This window comes from Nematolebias whitei, chromosome 3 (genome assembly GCF_014905685.2).
Source record: "Nematolebias whitei isolate Nwh7 chromosome 3, NemWhi1, whole genome shotgun sequence".
NCBI classification, from domain to species: Eukaryota; Metazoa; Chordata; class Actinopteri; order Cyprinodontiformes; family Rivulidae; genus Nematolebias; species Nematolebias whitei.
In genome coordinates, this window is record NC_056500.1 from 9,011,896 (window position 1) to 9,034,866 (window position 22,971).

Genomic DNA, 22,971 nt, shown 5'->3' on the forward strand with positions numbered 1-22,971 from the left:
GTAATATTCTAAACAATGTTTCTAAACTCTAAACGCTCTAAAAGAGCACAGAATGTCATGATTTCAGCTCCCTGCTTCCACTGCTCTCAGCCACCTGCAAGCGCTCTTGGCCACGCCCACTTCTACGCTCTGGAGAACAGCTGATCAGCTGCATCAGGAAGTTTATCCTGCAGTATGGGCTGCACAAAGGTGCAGGAGGTGCTAAATAATTTAAAATAACTCATTTTAAATAAAAATTCCATGCCAATCGCACGGCTCCTTCATCAGTCAGCCAATTATGTGTCATGTCCAATCTTATTTTGAAAAATCGCGATAGAGCGAGTCCGCGATACACGAACTACTAAATAGCGAGGGACTACTGTACTAAAATCAGGGAAACAATTAATGGATTTCCAACAACATAATTCGAAGATAAGATTAAATTAGTAAGACATCTGTTGGACACTGATCTAAAAACGAATAGAAAATGTTTAATTTAACATATTTATGACTTACAACTTTATAAAAATGCATCAGTAGTTTACTTGCTATTAAACTGAATCTCCTAACAGATTGTTTAATGTACACTAGGTCAAATAGTCTTTAAATATTTTAATTATAGCACATTGCAAGGTGATATTGTGCTTGTTGTCCTTAATCCATCCATCCATCTATTATATTTACCCGCTTCATCCTTTTCGGGTCCTAAATCTATGATACAGAAAATTTTGTGCATAAACTTGATGGTTCTAAGCATGTTTAAAAACTCTATTCCATGCAGAACCACTAATGAAAAGGAACAGGATTTAGGTTGTCACAAGGACACGCAGATCCTTTGAAACCTAATGGGGGCTGCAGCGGTGTCCGAGCAGCACATCATGGAAGAGCAGAGCGGGTTGTGTGTCTGAAAAGACTTTCACATGATGCTAGGTTGGCCTGTGTGTGTACAGGAACACGGCCAAGTCTTACCACGAAACCTGGATATTTGTGGAGCAGTCACGCTCATAATGAGCTTAATGGGTTTACTCTGTGTGAATCAGAAACTCTGCTCCTTTGACCTCTGTGTGAAATTACTGCCATTTGGTGTCCGCAGCTTGGTCCATTAAACAGCCAGTTTGGTTTATTAATGTGACCAACAAAAACAGAGCATATTTTGGTTTGAACTGTTGTTAGATTTCTTTTCTCTCAGAAGGGTACAGCTTTTTAACACCAACATTCCTAATATCTTTCAGATCTTTCTGCGAGTGGCGGAGGAAACTGGCGTTGACGCTGATCCAGAGCAGCCAACAGAACCCCCCCACAGCTCACAGCCGTCCGTGCAACAAGCCGAGGAACAAACAGCTGAAGATCCAGAGACAGGTATGACCTCACAGTCTTTTCTGTACATGTCACTCATCATTTATACGATCTGTGGTCCTCTGTCCTCCAAACTGACTGTTTGCTTTTATAACGCTGCCAGAGAGGAAAAGACACAGAAAAAAAGGTACCTTTAGTTTAAAAATAAAAAATATAATAGATAGATGAAACTGGTTTTTGTTTTTTCCTAAGATTAGGTTTACTTACAACACTAGAACATTTATTTTTTCTACTTGATAACTTAAAGATTAAAAAGAAAGATAGAGTTTTAGTAGCCGTTTGCATGGGTTGAACTACTTTTTATTTGTTTTTAAATAAATGAACATACATTTTTATAAGCATTACTCTAAATAAGTTTAGTCCTATTTTCTAGATGCACAATATTATCGGCATGGTATCGGTATCGGTCGATATTAGCGATAAAGTTAAATATCGGACATCGGCCATTCCATTAAAAAAAAACTCACCGATATAAAGGCTTCTGTATTGTTATTTTTTAATTTAAGAAACTGTCAAGTAAATCTATTGCACTACTACTTATGCACTTTTCTCTTGTCGCTTATGAATAGGTTGAGTTTAGATTTGTGCAAATTTACACTGTTCGAGTGTTGTCATTGTGTTAGAGAGAGTAAATATGAATAAATTTGACATTAAACATAATCCAAGTTGAAGTGTTACATCATTTTCAGACCCCTTTTTGGCATCTGCATTTGGTAGCAGGACACATTATGTAGTATTTTAATTTCGCAGCAGAGAAAGCTATGTAGTCTCTGTAAGTAGATCTAGGAAAAAATATTGGTATTTGTATCGGTTATGGGCCAAATAAGTTTTAACATATTGGCATATCGGTTATCAGCCAAAAATCCAATATCGTGCATCCCTGCTATTTTCAAGTGAGTACTGAGTTTTTCCTTCGTGTCTGAGCCCACATGTTTATCAGTCAGGTGTGTCAGTGGAAGTTCCCACTCTGTTTTTTCTGCCCGCAGAGCATCAGGAGACAGACCTGCTGAGTGGAGATGGTCTTGGTGGGGTGGTTCTGACGGGGTGGCGGCTGTTTTGGCAGCAGTTCAAAGCTCTTTTCATCAAGCGCTGGCTTTATGCTCGAAGGAGCCACAGAGGCATCTTTGCTCAGGTTAGCCAAATAGGTTTTAAAAAATTCTTATCATGGAATTCATGTTTTAAGTAACATATGCTCATTTAGTTAACTAAATACTTTTTGAGTCTTTGTCTTAAGTTATTTATATTTTTACCTTTGGCTTAATGATTTGTCTTGTCTTTCAAATTATTGGGAACATTTTGTAATTATCAACAAAACTGTATTTTTTTTCTGCATTTTGCAGTCAGACACATTGAAGGGTTTTGTTTTTGTTTCAGATTGTACTGCCAGCGTTGTTTGTGCTGATCGCGCTCCTCTTCACCCTCCTTGTTCCTCCGTTTGGGAAGTACCCATCGCTCGAGCTGCAGCCCTGGATGTATGGAGAACAGTACACCTTCTTCAGGTAAGTCTTTATGCAACTATTCCCCTTTTCACAATTTACCTTATTTTTCAGACTATAAGGCACAATATCAATGAATGGGTCTGTTTTCATGCATGAGGCACATTAACTGATAAAACCTGCTCCATTGCCTGGCCAGAAGTTAGAAAACTGCAGGTTGATCTCCGTTCATTGCTTTTTTTTTTTTGCATTGTTAATCTGAAATATTCATCCTTCCTCTGATTGAATAATTACAGCAATGATGCTCCTGGGAACCTGGTCATAGAGAACCTGCTGGAAGCTTTACTGGACCAGCCCGGTTTTGGGACCAAGTGCATGGAAAAGGAGGACAACAGCATGTAAGATCACATATTTGAACACATCTCAGTGGCTTAAGTAAAAAGTGGAAGAAGTAGTGAAAACATGGACATTGTAAAAGTCCAGACATAAACATAAGACATAAATGTGGAAACACGATAGCAGTATTTTTTTCAGGTTTTCTGCATGCTCTTAAACTTGTCCGGATGTTTTATTTTGGGACTTAAAATACAGCTTAAAGTACAACAATGTTGAGTCAGGTCCTCCGGACGGTTTGTTTTTGTTGAAACGTTTCGTCTTTCATCCAAAAGACTTCATCAGTCCGAGGCGACACAAACAAACTCAGTCTTAAATCTTAAAGTGCATCTTCAAACGTATTAATTACTTCTTCTGTCTTTTTGTTTGTTTGTTTGTTTGTTTGTTTGTTTGTTTGTTTGTTTGTTTGTTGTAGTTTGTTGATGATTTAGATTGGATTTGGATTGAAGGCTCAGAATATGCCATATATTTTTGCCATTTAAGTAAATCTTACATTTGAATGAGAATGATTTACAAATAGTCCATAAAGTCTTAAATACAACAGACTGAAAAGTGCAGAAACCCTACTATGTTATAATTAGTGATTTTTTTTAAAAGCACTATTTGTGCACAAGGCCGTCTTGGACAGAAAAATGTTTGTAATCAGTTGATTTTATTTTTTCAGCTTCCTTTGGAATAAAACACTCATCAGGTTTTACAAATAAAAGATGTGAAAGACCATCCCTACTATTAACAGAAGACAGAAAAGTCAGCACTTGTGTTTGTATTTTCAAAACACGATGAATTTGGTTTGTGCTAACCCTAAAAATTATGTATTTGTTCACTTTAAAATATTTTAGAAACTAATAAATTACACCGGTAACTATAATACATGTAACATTTTTGAAAACATTTAATTTTCTTGGTAACTTGTTCAATTTAAAAATCTAGAAGACATACAGTACTACCATGAAGGTAAGGTCTCTTTTTTTCAGCAGGACAAAGTCTGAGCTCACCATACACACCTTACAGCAGAGTGGTTTCATAAACACAGAGTCTGCATATGATGGGTCAGTCTGAAGTCCAAGTCTGTAAATGTGTGGTTTGTTACAAAGAGCAAACACAGACAGCAACAAACAAATGCAGCTGAAATTTTGCATTCAATGTAGGAAAGATGGAGTCCTCGCACACAGTTCTGCAGCAAGAACTGTTCTCATTTCTTAAACTAATAAAGCAGTTTGTTTTAAGTCAGTGTGACGTAATGGTAAACACACTTTTCAAACGTTTTTCAGTGTGTTGTTGAAATAAAAACCATAAAATTTATTACCAATTTCATTTTCACGACTTTGTATTTTATTTTGTTAAAAGTGCTCAAACCTAACATTAAGCATCTGCCTACTGTGTGCAGAAGTCCTGAGTGTGAAAGTGAGAGGGGGGGGCAGTTCATGAGGCCACATGTGCCTTTCTCCACCTGGAAGATGTTCAGCAGAGGGAACTGGAGCAGAAACAGACCCTCACCAGACTGTCAGTGCAGCACAGAGGACATCCGCCGGATGCTTCCTGAATGTCCCGAGGGCGCCGGTGGACTTCCTCCTCCACAGGTCAGTTTGTTGTCAGATCAGCACCGATTTATCATCTCCGCCAGGGCTTAATTTGTAAGCCGATCAATGCTGGAATGCTAATAGCGAGCGGGCAGGCTGATGGTAGGGAGTGGGAGTCTGGGGGTCCTCCCCCAGAACATTTTGAATAAAGTAGATGCGATTTCCTGCATTTTGGTGTATTTTAACGGGTTGTTAAACATCTACGTTTTCCTACATTTGTAAACACTCAAATCCCCCACCCCCTTACTTGACGGTTCTGAGCCAACTCTTCTCCGCTGAATTCGCTGTCCGACTCCACATGTGAAACCTCCGTGCACTCATCCCCACCACTCTTTTAGGGGCGAAGATTGTTTTTAGGGTAAAGGCGGAAATGCTTCACATGAAGGGGCAGATGATCGTATGTGATATTAAGAAGTTGTGCTGAGCCGTCTGTTGTGTTTAAAATGAGTTTTTATGTAATTATTTTCAGTTTACATATTAAATATAAGTTTTATTAGTTCAAGGCAGTCATATTTGTTCATAACTTTATTAATAGTAAAGCCTGAGAGTTACTGGATCCAAGCAAACAGTTGCCGGAACGCTCCCTGTCAAAATAAGAGAGTTCCCGGATCCTGTTCCGGCAGGATATGACTCAAATTATGCCCTAATCTTCACAGAATTAATAGCTTTCATTTTTCTACATGAGAAAATCAGATTAAACATAAAATATCCATGCCCGATTTCTCGTAACTGAACCCTGACATGAAGACGAGAGTATTTCTGCACATTTCAACATTTTCATGATGTGTTTTATAGTGAAAAACATAGAATCATGTTTCTATATGGGCTCTTATTGTTTAAAATAAACCTTTTTCAGATTAAGAGACTGACAGGTGACATCCTCCAAAATCTGACCAGTTATAACATCTCTGATTACCTGGTGAAGACCTACTCTCAAATCCTCAAGAAAAGGTACTCTGTTCGCTCAGTTTGTCACAGTATCGGTCACTTCTGGAGCAAAAAAAAATAAATGTCTAGCTAAAAAAAGTCAAACATCATCAACTTTACTGGTCTTTTTCAGTTTATAAAACTTTTGGAAATTTACAGTGCACCGAAAGCCTCCTGCTTTATCTGTGCCAAGATGGAATTTTATTAATTTATTTTTATTATTGGATATGATGATAACAGACCAAATTTCTTCAGCTCAGCAAACAAATTTGAATAGTTACCTGTCTTGTCTTGTATTTGCCTTTTTAAAACACTGTTAAACCTTTGAGTTTATTATGAGTCAAAGCCTGAACACCAAACCTTCTATTATTTCTTCCCCTTCAGTTTTAATACCAAGAAGTGGGTGAATGAATTCAGGTAAACAGTAACATTTAATTTCAGAGACAAAATATATGACTCTTATTATTTTAAAATGTTAATATTGAATTATTTGTTTTAGATACGGAGGCTTTTCCCTCGGAGGTAACGCCACCCACAGCGTATCCAGGGTGCAAGACCTCCAAGACTCCGTCAGGGCAATCAGGACACATTACCAAGTGGAACAGGTTTTGACTGTTTCTTTTTTTATGCTGCATCAGTGCCTTCTGTGTGATTCACGCTTATTTACTTACTTCTCCTGCCTGAATGTTGTTTTGCTCATCACAGAACAGTTCAGTGGATCTCCTGTTGAAAAAGCTGCCTGAGTTCTTGGGAGAAATGCACAGTGAAAACAGTGTCAAGGTGAGCATATTTCGATATTCATGTTTTGGTTTTTTTTGTTAGTTTTTTAAGGAAGAGCCTTTTGACACACAGAAGTGATGTTAACTTGCTGACTGTATTTATTGGCTTTACCTTTTCCTACATATTGGACATCCATTCATCCATCCATTTTCTTCCGCTTATCCGGGGCCGGGTCGCAGGGGTAGCAGCATAAGTAGGGAGACCCAGACTTCCCTCTCCCCAGCCACTTGGGCCAGCTCTTCTGGGGGAATCCCGATGCGTTCCCAGGCCAGCCGAGAAACATAGTCCCTCCAGCGTGTCCTGGGTCTTCCTCTGGGTCTCCTCCCGGTGGGACGTGTCCGGAACACCTCACCAGGGAGGCGTCCAGAAGGCATCCTAACCAGATGCCCAAGCCACCTCATCTGGCTCCTCTCAATGTGGAGAAGCAGCGGCTCTACTCTGAGTCCCTCCCGGATGATCGAGCTTCTCACCCTATCTCTAAGGGAGAGCCCAGACACCCTGCGGAGAAAACTCATTTCAGCCACTTGTATCCGAGATCTTGTTTTTTCGGTCACAACCCAAAGCTCATGACCATAGATGAGGGTAGGAACGTAGATCGATCGGTAAATTGAGAGCTTCGCCTTTTGACTCAGCTCTCTCTTCACCACGACAGACCTGTACAGCGCCTGCTTCACTGCAGACGCTGCACTTACCCGCCTATCGATCTCACGCTCCATTTTCCCTCATTCGTGAACAAGACCCCAAGATACTTGAACTCCTCCACTTGGGGCAGGACCTCCTCCCTGACCCGGAGAGGGCACTCAACCCTTTTCCGGCTCAAGACCATGGCCTCGGATTTGGAGGAACTGATCTTCTTCCCAGCTGTGTCACACTCGGCTGCGAACCGCTCCAACGAAAGCTGTAGATCACAATCTGATGAAGCCAATAGGACCACATCATCTGCAAAAACCCCTGGGGCCCTGCCACCGAGGAGCTTTTTAACCACCTCGGTGACCTCAGCACCAGAGGTTGGAGGGCCCGACCCAGAGTCCTCAGTCTCCGCTTCCTAAGGCCACCAAAACGGATCCCCTCAACACCTTGGCTGCACCTAGAAATTCTGTCCATAAAAGTTATGAACAGAATCGGTGACAAAGGGCAACCTTGGCAGAGTCCAACTCTCACCGGGAACAAGCCCGACTTACTGCTGGCAATGCGGACCAGGCTCTGACACCGGTCATACAGGGACCTAACAGCCCGTATCAAAGGGCCCGGTACCCCATACTCCCAGAGTACCCCCCACAACGTTCCCCGAGGGACGCGGTCGAACGCCTTCTCCAAGTCCACAAAGCACATGTAGACCGGTTGGGCAAACTCCCACGCACCCTCCAGGACCCTGCTGAGAGTGTAGAGCTGGTCCAGTGTTCCACAACCAGGACGAAAATCGCACTGCTCCTCCTGAATCCGAGGTTCGACTATCCGACGGACCCTCCTCTCCAGAACCCCCGAGTAGACCTTACCAGGGAGGCTTAAGAGCGTGATTCCCCTGTAGTTGGAACACACTCTACGGTCCCCCTTTTTGAATAGGGGGACCACCACCCCGTTCTGCCAATCCAGGGGAACTTCCCCCGATGTCCACACAATATTGCAGAGTCGCGTAAGCCAACACAACCCTACAACATCCAGAGCCTTAAGGAACTCCGGGCGAATCTCATCCACCCCTGGGGCCCTGCCACCGAGGAGCTTTTTAACCACCTCGGTGACCTCAGCACCAGAGATTGGAGGGCCCGACCCAGAGTCCCCAGGCTCCGCTTCCTCAGTGGAAGACGTTTCGGTGGGATTGAGGAGGTCTTCAAAGTATTCCACCCACCGACCCACAACATCCCGAGTTGAGGTCAGCAGCACACCACCCCCACTATAAACAGTGTTGGTGGTGTACCGCTTTCCCCCTCGAGACACCGGATGGTGGACCAGAATCGACTCGAAGCTGTGCAGAAGTCATTCGCCATTGCCTATCCGAACTCCTCCCATACCCGTGTTTTTGCCTCAGCGACCACCCAAGTCGCATGTCGCTTGGACTGCCGATACCCATCAGCTGCTTCCGGGGTCCTACAGGCCAAAAAGACCCGATAGGACTCCATCTTCAGCCTGACAGCATCCATCACTGCCGGTGTCCACCACCGGGTTCGAGGGTTGCCGCCGCGATAGGCACCGACAACCTTGCGGCCGCAGCTGCGGTAAGCTGCCTCGACAATAGAGGCACAGAACATGGCCTACTCGGACTCAATGTCCCCCACCTCCACCGGAACATATTCGAAGTTCTCCCGGAGGTGAGAGTTAAAGCTCCGTCTCACAGGAGACTCTGCCAGACGTTCCCAGCAAATCGTCGTAATACATTTGGACCTGCCATGTCTGACCGGCATCCTCCCCCACCATCGGAGCCAACTCACCACCAGGTAGTGATCAAATTGGACAAAAGAGGTTAAATGTATTGACTTCTTCTGTGCTCAGGTGTGGTACAACAACAAAGGTTGGCACGCCATGGTGTCTTTTCTCAACGTGATGAATAATGGCCTGCTGAGAGCAAGCCTGCCGCCAGGACCAGAGAGGAGGAGACACGGCATCACCGTTTATAATCACCCTCTCAACCTCAGCAAGGAGCAACTCACCGAATTAGCCATGTAAGTTGACTGCTTTTGTTTGAGTATTTTAAGTCTGATGGATCAGAAGATTATGAGGAATTAGATATTAAAACGTTGGAATAACAGGTAACTTTTTGTGCTAGCATGAGTGAAAACGAATGGAGCAACTTTAAGTATTATGAAAATGTTCAGAAGCAATCAAAAAATATATCAAAAAGTATTTCCCTGCTTCTTCTTTCAGGATGACCACATCAGTGGATGTAGTGGTGTCCATCTGTGTGATCTTTGCCATGTCCTTCGTGCCGGCCAGCTTTGTCCTGTTTCTGATCGAGGAGCGAGTCAGCAAGGCCAAACATCTTCAGTTTGTCAGCGGGGTCAAACCAGTCCTTTACTGGCTGGCCAATTACACCTGGGACATGGTCAGTATTTATTCTTCTCTGACAACACTCTCAGACTTAAAAGATGGAGTGTGCTTCCTGTTTTGCTTATACAAATATCTTTTGGAATAGAAACAAGCTAATTTTGTGGCGTTGCAAAAAATAAGAATGTTGGTGCCCCAATGTCTTTGCAGGGAACAAAATACTTTGATTTATAATCAATTATTTCCATTAGAGAATAAATGTAACTGGCTTAGACAACAATTTTAGCCCAAAAAAGGTGAAAGATGAAAAGTCAGATGATTATGTCTTTTGTGTCTTTGTGTGTGCATGTGTTTGTCTGTCTGTTACCAAAGTATCTAATGAACCATTGGTGGTGAAACTTGTGGAGTGTATTTATTGGATGTGTATCTACAATGGATAAACTTTTGAAATAAACCCAATTTAAGATGGCTGTTACAGTCAACTGACCTTAAAAAACACTAAAATAGCTATAAGTCTATTTAATGTGGTAATAGTTGGGTCATTCACACCACATTCTCTGAGCATGAGATTGTGCATAGTCAAGGTTTGACCAAAATGGCTACATCGCCCTAATTTCTCATTATCAGATGGTCTGGCATGAAAGGCAGGAGGGCAATATGCATTTGTTCAAGGAAGACTAATCCTTTATTATTTTTTTGTCATTTTCTCAGTTGAACTACACCGTCCCGGCCATAATAGTGTTGTTGATCTTCATCGGTTTTCAGCAGCAGGCATACGTCTCTGAAACCAACCTGCCTGCTCTCGTCCTCCTCCTCTTACTTTACGGGTCTGTTGATGCAAACTCTAAAGATGTCTGCCCATATTTAAGCTGCCTCACATTATTTGAATTTGTGTTTTTTCATTGTATGTTTTACCAAATCTGCTGATAAATAATCTGTGGCCTTGAAATCATGAGCTAAAGACTTTATTTAATTTTATTCACACTCAGAATTGTACTTTATACTAAACTAGAAGCAGCTAATTTAATTTTTGTCCCAGTTTACCATCTCTAAGAAAACAAATGTTTATCGTTTTTAGGTGGTCCATCACTCCTCTGATGTACCCAGCATGCTTTGTTTTTTCCATCCCAAGCACAGCTTATGTGTTTCTAACCTGCATCAACCTCTTCATCGGGATCAACGGAAGCATCGCCACCTTCGTGCTGGAAATGTTTTTAGATGAGGTACAAACTGCACAAACCAATAAAGACAGAAAAATAAAATCATTGCTTCAAACTTGTCATAGCAATGTGCAAAAATAAATCAAATGCTGAGTCAGCTGTTTTAGAAAAATATTGATTTTTTTTTTTAATAGAAGCAACGTTGTCTGATGTCAACAGCCATTAATGAAAGTCCCTCGCTACTTCACGGTTCATTTATCGTAGACTCGCTCTATCGCGGTTTTTCAAAATAAGATTGGACATGACACACAGTTGGCTGATTGATGGATGAGCCACAAGATCGGCATGGAATTTTTATTTAAAATAAATTATTTTGAATTATTCAGCACCTGCTGCACATTTGTGCAGCCAGCCCAGAGCTGCAGAAAAAGCTTCCTCCTGCAGCTTTGTGCAGCCCATGCTGCTGCAGGATAAACTTCCTGCTGCAGCTGATCAGCTGATCAGCTGTTCTCCATGCAGAGCGAAGAAGTGGGCGTGGCCAAGAATGCTTGTAGGTGGCAAAGAGCAGAAGAGGCAGGGAGCTGAAATCATGACATTCTGTGCTCTTTTAGAGCGTTTAGAGTTTAGAAACATTGTTTAGAATACTGCAAGAGTGTAGGAAGTGTTTAAAACGCCTTAATATATATCTATATTTAAATACTAAAATAAACTAGTACTTGTACTACTATTCCTACTTCGCGGTTTTTCACTTATCGCGGGGCTTCAGGGTATGGATCCCCCGCGATAAACAAGGGACTACTGTAATATGCATTATTTTAAAAAATGTATTTACTACAGCCTTTTTTTAATTGTTTATTTTGTGGATATTTTGTTTTAACAGACTCTGAATGAAATCAACGACATCTTGAAGATAGTGTTTTTGATTTTCCCACACTTCTGCTTGGGACGAGGACTCATCGACATGGCTAAAAATCAGGCGATGGCAGACGCCTTCCAGAGAATGGGTATGAACGTTATCAGTCACTACACAGAAACCTTTTCTTCTTCTTTGTGTTAATCATTCCATGCATTGTTTAGGACCGTATGGCTGAAGAAAACTGTTCACAGTGACAAATGTAGGTGTGGAAATATGGATACTGACTGAATTTTTTATTTTAGCTATTCTATCAAACATATTTGAGCTTCAGTTAGATAAGTACACAGGTGTAAAGTGAAGTCTGTGACCTTTGATTTTTTTTTATTATATTTTTTGTGAAAGTATTTTTAGGATTGTAGTTGTGTAATTTCAGATGTGCAGCTTTATTTGCAGTTCAAAAGCTGCTGCATGAACAGTTTTTGGACTTTATTATTTTTTCATTTGTTTGACAAGTCAGAGGTCTGGTGCTTGCTGTATTTCCATTTGAGCCTTGTAACTGTGAAACCACATTTTACAAAATAAAATAGAATTTAATGCAAGTCAAACAGATTGCAAAACAAAAATAAATATGCCGGTACATAAATATTGCTGTAACGTGATGTAAATGAACCGTTTTTGTGTATTTCAATGGAAAACACTATCACAACGTCGAAAAAAGTTAACAAAGCCATGCCAATAATTTTTAATATGCAAGAAAAACAAACATACTAAATGTATATCTATGTTTAGTTGCCCTTTACCTGAAAAGTAGCGCCATTTGTTTTCCAGACGCATAACTCCAAAACCAGCCGTGCAGTTTTGTTATGAAAAACCCTGAAATTAAAGCTGAAAGTCACTTTAAGCTCATCGCTGTTATTTAACTGTAACTTGGAAAGCTTTTCTTAATTAGCTACATTATAAAATTTCACTTGTTTGAATATACGAGTTCATGATATTTCTGTATCCCAATGCAGGAACCAAGCCAAATCTCAACCCGTTTCGGTGGGACTTTTTGGGGAAGAACCTGTTTGCGATGGCCGTTGAAGGTCTCGTCTTTTTCATCTTCACCTTACTGCTGCAGTACAAGTTCTTCATTTACTTCAGGTAAAACTGCCTCTGAATTTCTGCTTTTCATCGCTTTTTTTTTCTATACCATAAATCAGACAGTCCCATGTTTTGTTGTACATTTAGCTGCTGTTTGAATTTGTATAATTTAATAATATTAAATTGTATTTACATATTTATTTTACTGTCACAGAATGACTGACGTTGACTGACGTATTTCTAGAAAAATAATAATAAATACACGGCTAACATACATAAATTATTCCTGTTATGGAATAATATATTAATTAATAAATTATTATATTAATGAATATATTAATATTTTGGTCACGTTATTCCACAATTCAGATTACCGTAGATCTTGTTTGTGTTCAGGCCGTGGTGGAGCGTTCCCCAGCTGCCTCCTCTTGCTCCAGAAGATGAGGATGTAGGAAGGGAACGAGAACGGGTGAAAAGCGGCAAAGCTCAGTCCGACATCCTCACCATGATAGACCTGAGCAAGGTGCAAACAATTGAAACTGTTTTGAATTGGACTAAAATTACATTAAATGTATGCTCCTAGTTAACTTTAACTAAATTTGCTTAAACAGGAAAACTTCAGGAAACTTAAATTAAATTATAAGAACTAACTTTGCACATTTTTGCTCGAGCTGCAGGCCTTTCTTTGAATATCAGTGTTACGATTGAAAACTCATATTCAGCAAGTTAAAACATCACTTTTAAAATGTCTGACACATTTCTCTATAACTAATCTTTTCACAAAGATAACCTCATTTTAGCAAAGAGCACTTGTGCAACAGAATATAATGAAATCTGCACAGAGGCTTTTATAAAAAGAATATCTGTAGAAATATTTATAGCCTAATACAGTACGTCCTCTTGCATCCTCAAACACATTCACTCATGAATACCTTTTTGACTGCACGACTGTGAATTCTCAGTGTATAACGTAAAATGACTTTTTGTTTGTTCAGGTTTATAGATTAGGCAGAAAGCCAGCAGTCGACCGTCTCTGCCTTGGGATTCCCCGCAGTGAGGTCGGAAACTTACATCAATGACTGATGCAGACACCAGTGTTTTTAGAATTTTTGTAAATCATACAGTTAAATATCACATTTATCATTTTATTACCAACACTTTTTATTTTTCCCCCTGTTTTCTGTTTTTGTTTTGCATCTACCCTCCAGTGTTTTGGTCTGCTTGGGGTGAACGGAGCAGGGAAGACGTCTACGTTTCGCATGCTGACTGGAGATACACCCATCACATATGGGGAGGCTTTCCTCAACCATCACAGGTACAAAATGTCTCCTCTACTTTAAATTCCTCTAAACATTTACCCACTAAAGCGGCTGTTTGTGTGATTTTTTAGCGTGCTGAGAGAGATGGAGCGAGTCCACCAGCTGATGGGTTACTGTCCACAGTTTGATGCCATCAGCGACCTGCTGACGGGCCAGGAGCATCTGGAGCTGTACGCTCGTCTGCGGGGGGTGCCAGAGGAGGCTGTCACCAAGGCAACTAAACTTTAAGAAATCCTGAAGCTGTTATTAATTAATATGAAGTGTTGTCATTCTTGTTTGGAGTTGTGAATCCATTAACTGTCAGTGATATTGTTTCTGTGCTGTTCTGTAGGTGGTGCAGTGGGGGGTGAAAAAGCTAGGGCTGACACAGTACGCCAACCAAAAGGCTGGAGGGTACAGTGGCGGCAACAAGAGGAAACTCTCCACAGCGATCTCCCTCATTGGGTCGCCACCTGTTATATTCCTGGTGAGGAATAAAAAGCTCATGCAAAGGAATAACTTTTAAAAGTTACTTCCCTTAAACAGGAGGCGCTTCATTAGCATCACTTTTTTGTTATGACCTGCTGCTGAAGGCGTAAGGGCAACAGAGTGTTGTTCTGTTAGCAAAACATCTCATGAACCACTACATACATTTGAATGAAACTCTCAAAGTAATGATGGATGTACATTTACAACGGAATAACATTTGGAGTCAACCTGATTCAAGATAACCAGCACAACTAAATGACCTTATCAAACACAACAATGGCTACAGCTCAGCTAATTTTTACAGATACTGAACTACAGTTTGGTGTAGTAGTAGCTGAGAGTCATTCGCCCCTTTTACTCTGAACGCTGTCACACAGTACTACATTAATGTCATGTACACGGTTTGGCCAAAACAGCTAAAACTTAATTTCTTCTTCAGAATAAAGTAATTTTATTATAAAACTGGCATTTAAAGCCGGTGATAATCACTCCTTCAGTGAATGTTTGGTTTTTAACTCTCTTAATGTTTTTCTTTTATTCATCTATCATCAGGATGAGCCCACCACTGGGATGGACCCAAAAGCCAAAAGATTTTTGTGGAACTGTATCCTCAGCATCACAAAAGAGGGACGAGCAGTTGTACTCACCTCTCACAGGTAAGAAAGAAGAGCACCAAAATACCAAAACAAGGTTGTGTTCACTGTAAAAACGGAAGACTGATCCATCAGTTGAGCACCTAAAACCACAAAAAACACTGATATTTGGGGTTAAAGCATTCTTTAGAGAGATGTAAATGCTAATGGTTGTATTTTCTGTGTGGTCAGCATGGAGGAGTGTGAGGCCCTCTGCACCAGGATGGCCATCATGGTCAACGGCAGGTTTCAGTGTCTTGGATCTGTGCAACACCTGAAGAACAGGTAACTACACACAGTCAGCTGGTTTCACATCTTTCCTTCCACACAATGATATTGTGACATTTTAAAGTATATATAAGTGAGCGCACATGATGCTGAAATTAAAAGAGACTAGAATGTCTCATCATATACGGTGAAGCTGACTGGCACAATTCGTACCTATTATATTAATGTAACCACTAAATCAAGCATGTATGTTGACAGTCTTTTTATTTGTGCATGTTTGAGACTCATGCTGTGAGAACTTTTAATGTTTTTTTTGTGTTGTTACAAACAACATGATTAAATCCTTAAATTTGTGTTCGTAATGTATAAGTAGTGAATCCTGAATTCTGTGTTCAGGTTTGGCGATGGATATACCATCATCCTCCGTTTGATGGACAACAAATCTGTCCTGGACTCCTGTCCCGTCGACGCCTACATGAGGACGTCTTTCCCCAGCATCGAGCTGAAGGAGAAGCATCAGAGCATCCTGCAGTACCAGCTGGCCTCACATACCTGCTCCCTCGCTCATGTCTTTGAAGTGCTGGCCAACAACCATGAGGAGCTCGGCATCATAGACTTCTCTGTCTCACAGACCACTCTGGACCAGGTGAGGAAGACAATCTACCTACATAAAAGATTTAAAGCTCTCACACAAACTTGTGAACTTTTCAACAAAGGTTAACGCAACCTTCATTTAAACAGAGTTCTGCAGCCTGAACATCAAAAATCTCAAATTTAATTCTCTAAATTCACTACATTAAGCCAGTATATCACTTGGCTGCCACTGTTGGAGACTAGTTGGAGATTCAAGCTGAGAGAAAATTGAAAGATAATACATGTTTCCTTAATGTAGTAAACAAATAAACAGATGGCAGTTCTAAAAAATGGCTCTAGCTCTCTAGAATTACAGAAACTCAACTGAGAAGGGTTTGAGACAGGTTCCAGATAACAGCTTTAACTTGGCCACTAAATGAGGACAGTCTTTATCTGACAGGTTGTTGTTTTGTTTTTGTGAAAATGCACTAAATTGATCCAACACCACTGCATCTGAAAAACATCTCATTTTTGTCCTGGGTGTCCCCAAACAGTTTCAGGAGTGCTAGAGCTGTTTATGACACCTACATAGAAGGTGCTGACAGAAAATAGCCACGATCAAATTCAGGTCTAATAAAACCACACCACTGATAAATAGTAATTACAGAAGAAGTGCTTCAGATCTGCCTATCTTTATGTCAAATTTGTACTCTAATAAATAATAAACAAATGTGGGTGTGGCTTCCCAAGTGGGTACAAAGCGATCTGAAGCAGGTGTGATGTTAGCAAAGGTGTGCAAGAAAATAATGTGCAGTCTAGAATACAGTTTTGCTAAATTTGTTCACAAAATAAACTGGGATTATCAGACATTGTTTGAACAGCATTGTTTAAACATGTTTAAAACATGGTCACATGACTCGCACTCATTTATTTCAGGAAAACTGCAACTGAAAGTTTGACCATTTTTTCACAAACCTCTCATAATTTTGAGTCTCCAGCTTGTTTTGAACAGTCACAGCCCAGTGAGATACCACCTTAATCTGTGTTCAGCAGTATACTGGATGTTATTATCCTGATCGCTGACCACACTGATAAATTTGTGCTAAGAAATTAATCCATCTTCACACTATACTGCTTCATTTTATAGGTATTTATCAGCTTTGCGAAGGAGCAGACTGATGACGACTGTCTCACAGATGTGGTCATCAGCAACGGAGCAGCCCAAGTAAACTTCATTCCCCAGATTAACCCTCCCGTAATCCAGCCACAAACACTGATCACACCTCAGCTGAAGAAATCACAGCAGATTCCTGCTAAATCACCTGACGCCAAACCAAAAGCAGCTAAACAGAAAAAGACAAAGGTCAGCAAGGTCGAGTCTGATGGAAACACAAACAGCAGTGTGCCTATGAGCCAAATCCCTCAGATTGAGAAGACCCAAGAGGCGAGCAGCAGTAACAGTGGACTTCAGAGGAAATCCAGTAAACGCCGAAGCTCCAAACCCAAAAAGGAGAGCTCCAACAAAGATCCCTCTGCACTCTTCATAGTCGGCACCACCTCTCAGGACAGCTCTCTGTGAAGCAGACTGGTGCTCCACAGGCGGACCAAAGACACAGAAGCTTGTGATTTCTCTATTAATTTGTTTATTTGAACTCTGCAGGGTTCGCAGTAACATGACACAACCAAGCTTTTAAAGCATAGACTCAAGTTTACGGTAATAAGAAAAGAAGGAAATCCTTCTTCATAATGGCTGCTTGTGCCTTGTTCACCTCGTCACACGTCTGTAGCTTTATACCCATGATGTGGGATCATAAAACTGATAACATCAGAATAACTTCTTCGAATCATCTTGATCTACTTCTTCATCTTCTGCCACTTATTGGTAGTTGAGTCACGGAGGCAGCTGGTCCAGGAGAGAAACCCAGACATCCTTGTCCTCAGCAACATTTTCTAGCTTGTCCTGGGGGACACCAAGGTGTTCCCAGACCAGAGAAAATACACAATCCCTCCAGCAACTTCTGGATCTTCTCTGGGACCTCCTACCAGCAAGAGGTGCTCGGAAAACCTCTAAAAGTAGGTGTCCATGAGGCATCTTAATCAAATGCCTGAACCACCTCAACTGACTCCTTTTGATGCAGAGGAGCAGCGGCTCTACTCCAAGCTCCTCCCCCCGGATGACAGAGCTCCTCACTGTACCTCTAAGGCTGAGCCCAGCCACTCTACAAAGATAGCCCAATTTGGCCGCTTGTATCCAGGATCTCGTTCTTTCCGTCATGATTAAAACCTCATAGGTGAGGGTTGGAATGTAGACAGACCAGTAAATCAAAAGCTTTGCCTTTTGACTCAGCTCTTTCTTCACTAGGATAGACCGAAGCAATGTCCTCGTTACTGAGGACGAAGCCCCAATCCGTTGATCCAGCTCCTGCTCCATCCTACCATCACTCGTGTACAAGACGCCCAAATACCGGCACTTGAACTCCTCCACCTGAGGCAAAGTCTCCCCCTGACCCAGAGGGGCCAATCCACCCATTTCTGGTTGAGAACCATGATCTCAGACTTAGAGGACCTGCCAGCTGCTTCACACTCAGCTGCGAACCTTCCCAGTGCACGCTGAAGATCTCATCCACATAAAGCAGTGATGAGACCCTGAGGTTCCCAAACCAGACACCCTCCTCTCGTTCCATGACTACAATGGAAGCCACACTGTTCCTCCTGAATCTGAGGTTTGACAATCAGTCAGAGCCTCCCTCCAAAAACCTTGATGGATCAACAACGAAGACATCAGGATACCTCACCCAGAAGAGGAAAACTGGGACACCTCCCTGGAGTCAGGCTTGGGGGGGAGGGGGTTGTTCACCAGCGAGCTCCTGGTGGTTGAGCCTTGGGTCCTGGGGCTCGGCTGTACGAAGCCCGAAGAAATGTTGGGAACCTATCACCACAAGAGCCCAACACCTGAGGGAGGTCCATCGAGGTTGGGTGCAGAGCAGGCCAGGTGGCAGGCGAGGGGGGCCACGCCTATTCTTGGTGGCATAGACTGGTTCTTCTTGCAAACCAGTGGAATTTATTATAAAATATTATTATGCAGAGCTCAGAGCACAAACATTGAGTTATGTTTCTCAGGACTCATCACTTGACTACTTAAAGTTTTATTCCAGAGAGCACTTTATTAAGACAGAAGCTGCTGCTGGTCTGAAACAGCTGATTACAATTGTTACATGCTTTTATAAGGGCGGTTTTATTTAAATATTTTGAGCATTTTAACTGATGTTACAGGATAATTCACTGGGTTTCTTACCTCTTTAACATCATCTTGTTTTTAAATCCAATATTTATTTATATATTTCTCTTTTGATCGTGCGGTTATTTATTCATGTCTCTGTAGGTCACGTGTTTTTTTAATCAAACAAGAACTTCTCGTCCTGAAAAGCTTTAGACATAAAGGTGTTGCTCCGTGTTAATTTGACTGTATTATTATATGCCAAACTTTCCAAATTCAATCAAAGAAAGAATATTGATCAGCTGAAAATGATCAAAATGTATGGCCTTTGAAGAAGGAATGTTTTATGATAAACTGTTTTTTTGCTTCTATAAACCAAACAGATCTGCTGAGTGTCTGAAACAGGCTGCTACTGAAACGCACTGTTACGCATTTTAAAGCTTGTTACTGTAGTAACTGAAGTGTGCAACTTCCGTCTGTGAATGGACCTTTTAACGATTAAATCTGAGTTTTAACGTGTAACTCAGAGCTGCTTTTCATTCTTTTACTCCAGTTTTTAATTTCTTTGTTTTGCATAAGCTGCAATCTTCAGACAGATGTACTGAAATGATGCAAAACAGGTTTCGGATGGGTGAAATAAAGCTGTTTTTTATTTAGCTATATACACCTCCATGTCAGATCATATTTTGAAAAGCTGTATATGCTGTGAATGTTTTTTTCCTGAAAGAAAATAAAAATGTTTGATTTCTATACCTGATTCAAAACAAGAGACTCGCGTTTCATTGAGGCTTTATTTTTTTAAGTGCTTATTTCTCTTGCTCCACATCAGACGTAAAGATATGTTCTTTAATGTCTGAAATGTTGAACACATGATTAAAAAAAAAGTTGCCACTTACAGTAACTTGATAAAACTAGCACTTGAACATTAATAATGGTCAAAAAGTTGGTTAATTTTTGCAATAGTGGACCAAGCGTGTTTTGACGTTTAACAAGACATTTTTTTTTACATAAACATATTCAGACAAAACATTAGGCGCATCAGATCACATGATATTTCTCTGCTAAACTTTAAACACAATAGCTAAATTTTCAGCATCAAAATGTTAATGAGGTTTCCCACTGTGTTCAAATATCTTCAAACATTAAACAATTATTAAAATGAGCTCAAATAAAACTAAAAATGAAAGGCTGAAAATATAATGTCTCACAAAGTAAATATTGTATTAATGGAAAAATTAAACGAGGTTTTCTGATTATTAATAAATTTTAAAAACTGACATTATTTATATCAGGGGGCACACTCTGGATTTGGTGATTACAGACACTGTACCTATCAATAACTTATCTGTATATGGCCTGGGTGTCTCAGACCACAGTGTCATCTCCCTGGAAGTGCCTTCAACTTTATCTGCTCCTAATCCTAAACGACTTATCCAGTTCCGTGACTTTAAAAACATTTCCCCTGAGGTTCTGTCCTCTGATCTCCACTCCCTGACTGCTGTCAATCATTCATCTGCAAATGACTCTGTGGATTACTACAACCAATCTCTCCAGGAGCTTCTGGACCTCCATGCTCCCTTTAAAGCAAGGCTGGTGTCTTTCTCCCGTTCAGCCCCTTGGTACACTGCTGAGCTGCGCAAGATGAAAGCAGCTGGCCGTGCTATTGAGAGACGTGTAAAATCATCTGGTCTCTCTGTACATCAGCAGGCATATAAAGAACATCAGAAAGCCTACGCCTTTTCTCTTAAAGAAGCACGGTCCAAATATTATTCCAACATCATCAACAACTGCCCTGGAAACTCTAAACAACTCTTCTCCACAATAAATCATCTCCTTAATCCCATTAAACAGTCTCATGAGGACTCTGTTCAAAAATGCAACCTGTTCCTTTCATTTTTTAAAAACAAAGTTAACTCCATTAGATCTCAGCTCCATAGCCTCCCTGATCTTCATCTGCCATCTACCCGTCTGCATTCTGGGTCCCTGAGCTGCTTTGATGAGGTTGTTCTGAGTGAAGTGGAGACCATCATCAAGAAAATGAAGCCTTCATCCTGCGCCCTGGATCCCTTCCCCTCGTCTCTCATTAAATCCAATCACTCTGCAATAAGCCCATTAATCACACAAATAATAAATAAGTCACTGCAATCTGGTCAAGTTCCACTGCCTCTTAAAACTGCCATCATTAGGCCTCTTCTGAAAAAATCTAATTTGGATCCAGACATTCTTTCTAATTACCGCCCAATTTCTCACCTCCCATTTCTGTCAAAAGTGCTGGAAAAAGCAGTTGCTGCTCAGCTGCAGATCCACCTACAACAACACTCCCTGTATGAGAAGTTTCAGTCTGGCTTCCGTGCAGCTCACAGTACTGAGACCGCACTGCTGAGAGTCACCAATGATGTCCTCATGGCTGCTGACACTGGTTCTCCCTCCCTCCTTGTTCTCCTTGACCTCACTGCAGCTTTCGACACTGTGGACCATAGTATCCTCCTCCACCGTCTTCATGTGGAGGTCGGTCTCTGTGACACTGTCCTGGACTGGTTTAAATCTTTCCTCTCCAATAGGCTGGAATGTGTTAGTCTTGGCAATGCCAAGTCCCAGACTGTCTGTGTCTCCTGTGGTGTCCCTCAAGGGTCAGTTTTAGGGCCCCTGCTATTTTCCCTTTACATGTTGCCTTTAGGTCAAATTATTAATCAGTACAACATTTCTTTTCACTGTTATGCCGACGATACACAGCTTTACATCAGGACCGGAGCATCATCTTCACCACTGTCATCTCCATCTTCACTCGCTGCCCTCTCTACCTGCCTGGAGGAGATAAGGGCATGGATGAATCAGAACTTTCTTCAGTTAAACTGCTCCAAAACAGAGGCCATACTGATTGGCACCCCTCACCAGGTTCAAACTTCAACTATAACGACTATTTCATTTTCCGGACAAGACATCCCCCTCTCCACCTCTGTTACAAATCTTGGAATAAAAATGGACACTCATCTTACATTTGAAAATCACATTAAGCATCTGTTTAAAACCTGTTTCTTCCATCTTCGAAATATCTCCAAACTGCGCCCATCTCTCACTTTTGCTGATGCAGAGAAACTCGTCCATGCTTTTGTCTCCTCCAGGCTCGACTACTGCAACTCCCTGTTTACTGGAATACCCGGCAAAAACCTTCAGAAGCTTCAATATATTCAAAACAGTGCAGCCAGGATTTTATTGAGAGCTCGTAAATTTGAACATATTACACCCATTCTCCATAACCTCCATTGGCTTCCTGTCACTTACAGAATTCAGTACAAAATTGCTCTCATCACCCATCAGTGTTTATATGGAAATTCACCAGATTATCTGAAGGACCTTCTTGCTCCATATTCATCCACCCGGTCCGTACGATCACAGAACAGTCATCTCCTCCACCTTCCACGAACTAAATTAAGAACCATGGGAGATCGAGCATTCTGTGTGGCTGCCCCCCGCCTCTGGAACTCCCTCCCTGAATATCTGAGAGCTCCACAATCATTGACTGACTTTAAAAAAGGCTTAAAGACTTTTCTTTTTAAGCAAGCCTATTCTGCCTCCACATGATTGTATCATTGATTTTAGTTGTTTGTATCATTGATTTTAGTTGATTTTATCACAGATTTTAGTTGATTTTATCACAGATTTTAGTTGATTGTATCATTGATTTTAGTTGATTTTATCACAGATTTTAGTTGATTTTATCATTGATTTTAGTTGCACTCTGTAGCACTTTGAGATTTTTGTTAATGAAAAGTGCGTTACAAATTAAATTCATTATTATTATTATTATTATCATCTGTAGTATGATATAATTTTTCTGCCAAAGTAAGACTCCGTCTAATAAACGATCTATGTGCGTTAAAAAGTAGGTCGATGTTGTAAAGTGAAACGGAGTGAGCATTCACTTTAATTTCCCTATCTTTGACTGAAGCTGTTACACGATGACGGAGAGAGAAAAGATGAGTCAGCAATTTGGTAAGGCGGTTG

The 22,971-nt window shown here is 41.0% G+C and overlaps 1 protein-coding gene across 1 annotated transcript in view; it reads left to right on the top strand.

Moving 5' to 3' along the window:
* The window catches only part of abca7 (ATP-binding cassette, sub-family A (ABC1), member 7), a 40,292-nt gene extending 22,858 nt beyond the window's left edge, over positions 1-17,434 (top strand). The window contains exons 25-49 of the mRNA XM_037674499.1: positions 1,212-1,338; positions 1,439-1,462; positions 2,322-2,467; positions 2,710-2,834; positions 3,068-3,169; positions 4,552-4,744; positions 5,601-5,695; positions 6,056-6,088; positions 6,171-6,276; positions 6,377-6,451; positions 8,939-9,108; positions 9,311-9,488; positions 10,142-10,257; positions 10,509-10,653; positions 11,471-11,594; positions 12,460-12,589; positions 12,926-13,052; positions 13,525-13,587; positions 13,738-13,844; positions 13,920-14,061; positions 14,180-14,314; positions 14,869-14,972; positions 15,141-15,233; positions 15,573-15,822; positions 16,897-17,434. Coding sequence (XP_037530427.1) covers positions 1,212-1,338; positions 1,439-1,462; positions 2,322-2,467; positions 2,710-2,834; positions 3,068-3,169; positions 4,552-4,744; positions 5,601-5,695; positions 6,056-6,088; positions 6,171-6,276; positions 6,377-6,451; positions 8,939-9,108; positions 9,311-9,488; positions 10,142-10,257; positions 10,509-10,653; positions 11,471-11,594; positions 12,460-12,589; positions 12,926-13,052; positions 13,525-13,587; positions 13,738-13,844; positions 13,920-14,061; positions 14,180-14,314; positions 14,869-14,972; positions 15,141-15,233; positions 15,573-15,822; positions 16,897-17,328 — 3,342 coding nt within the window. The 3' untranslated portion in view covers positions 17,329-17,434. The remainder of the gene's footprint in view (positions 1-1,211; positions 1,339-1,438; positions 1,463-2,321; positions 2,468-2,709; positions 2,835-3,067; positions 3,170-4,551; positions 4,745-5,600; positions 5,696-6,055; positions 6,089-6,170; positions 6,277-6,376; positions 6,452-8,938; positions 9,109-9,310; positions 9,489-10,141; positions 10,258-10,508; positions 10,654-11,470; positions 11,595-12,459; positions 12,590-12,925; positions 13,053-13,524; positions 13,588-13,737; positions 13,845-13,919; positions 14,062-14,179; positions 14,315-14,868; positions 14,973-15,140; positions 15,234-15,572; positions 15,823-16,896) is intronic.
* Positions 17,435-22,971: the final 5,537 nt, after the last annotated feature.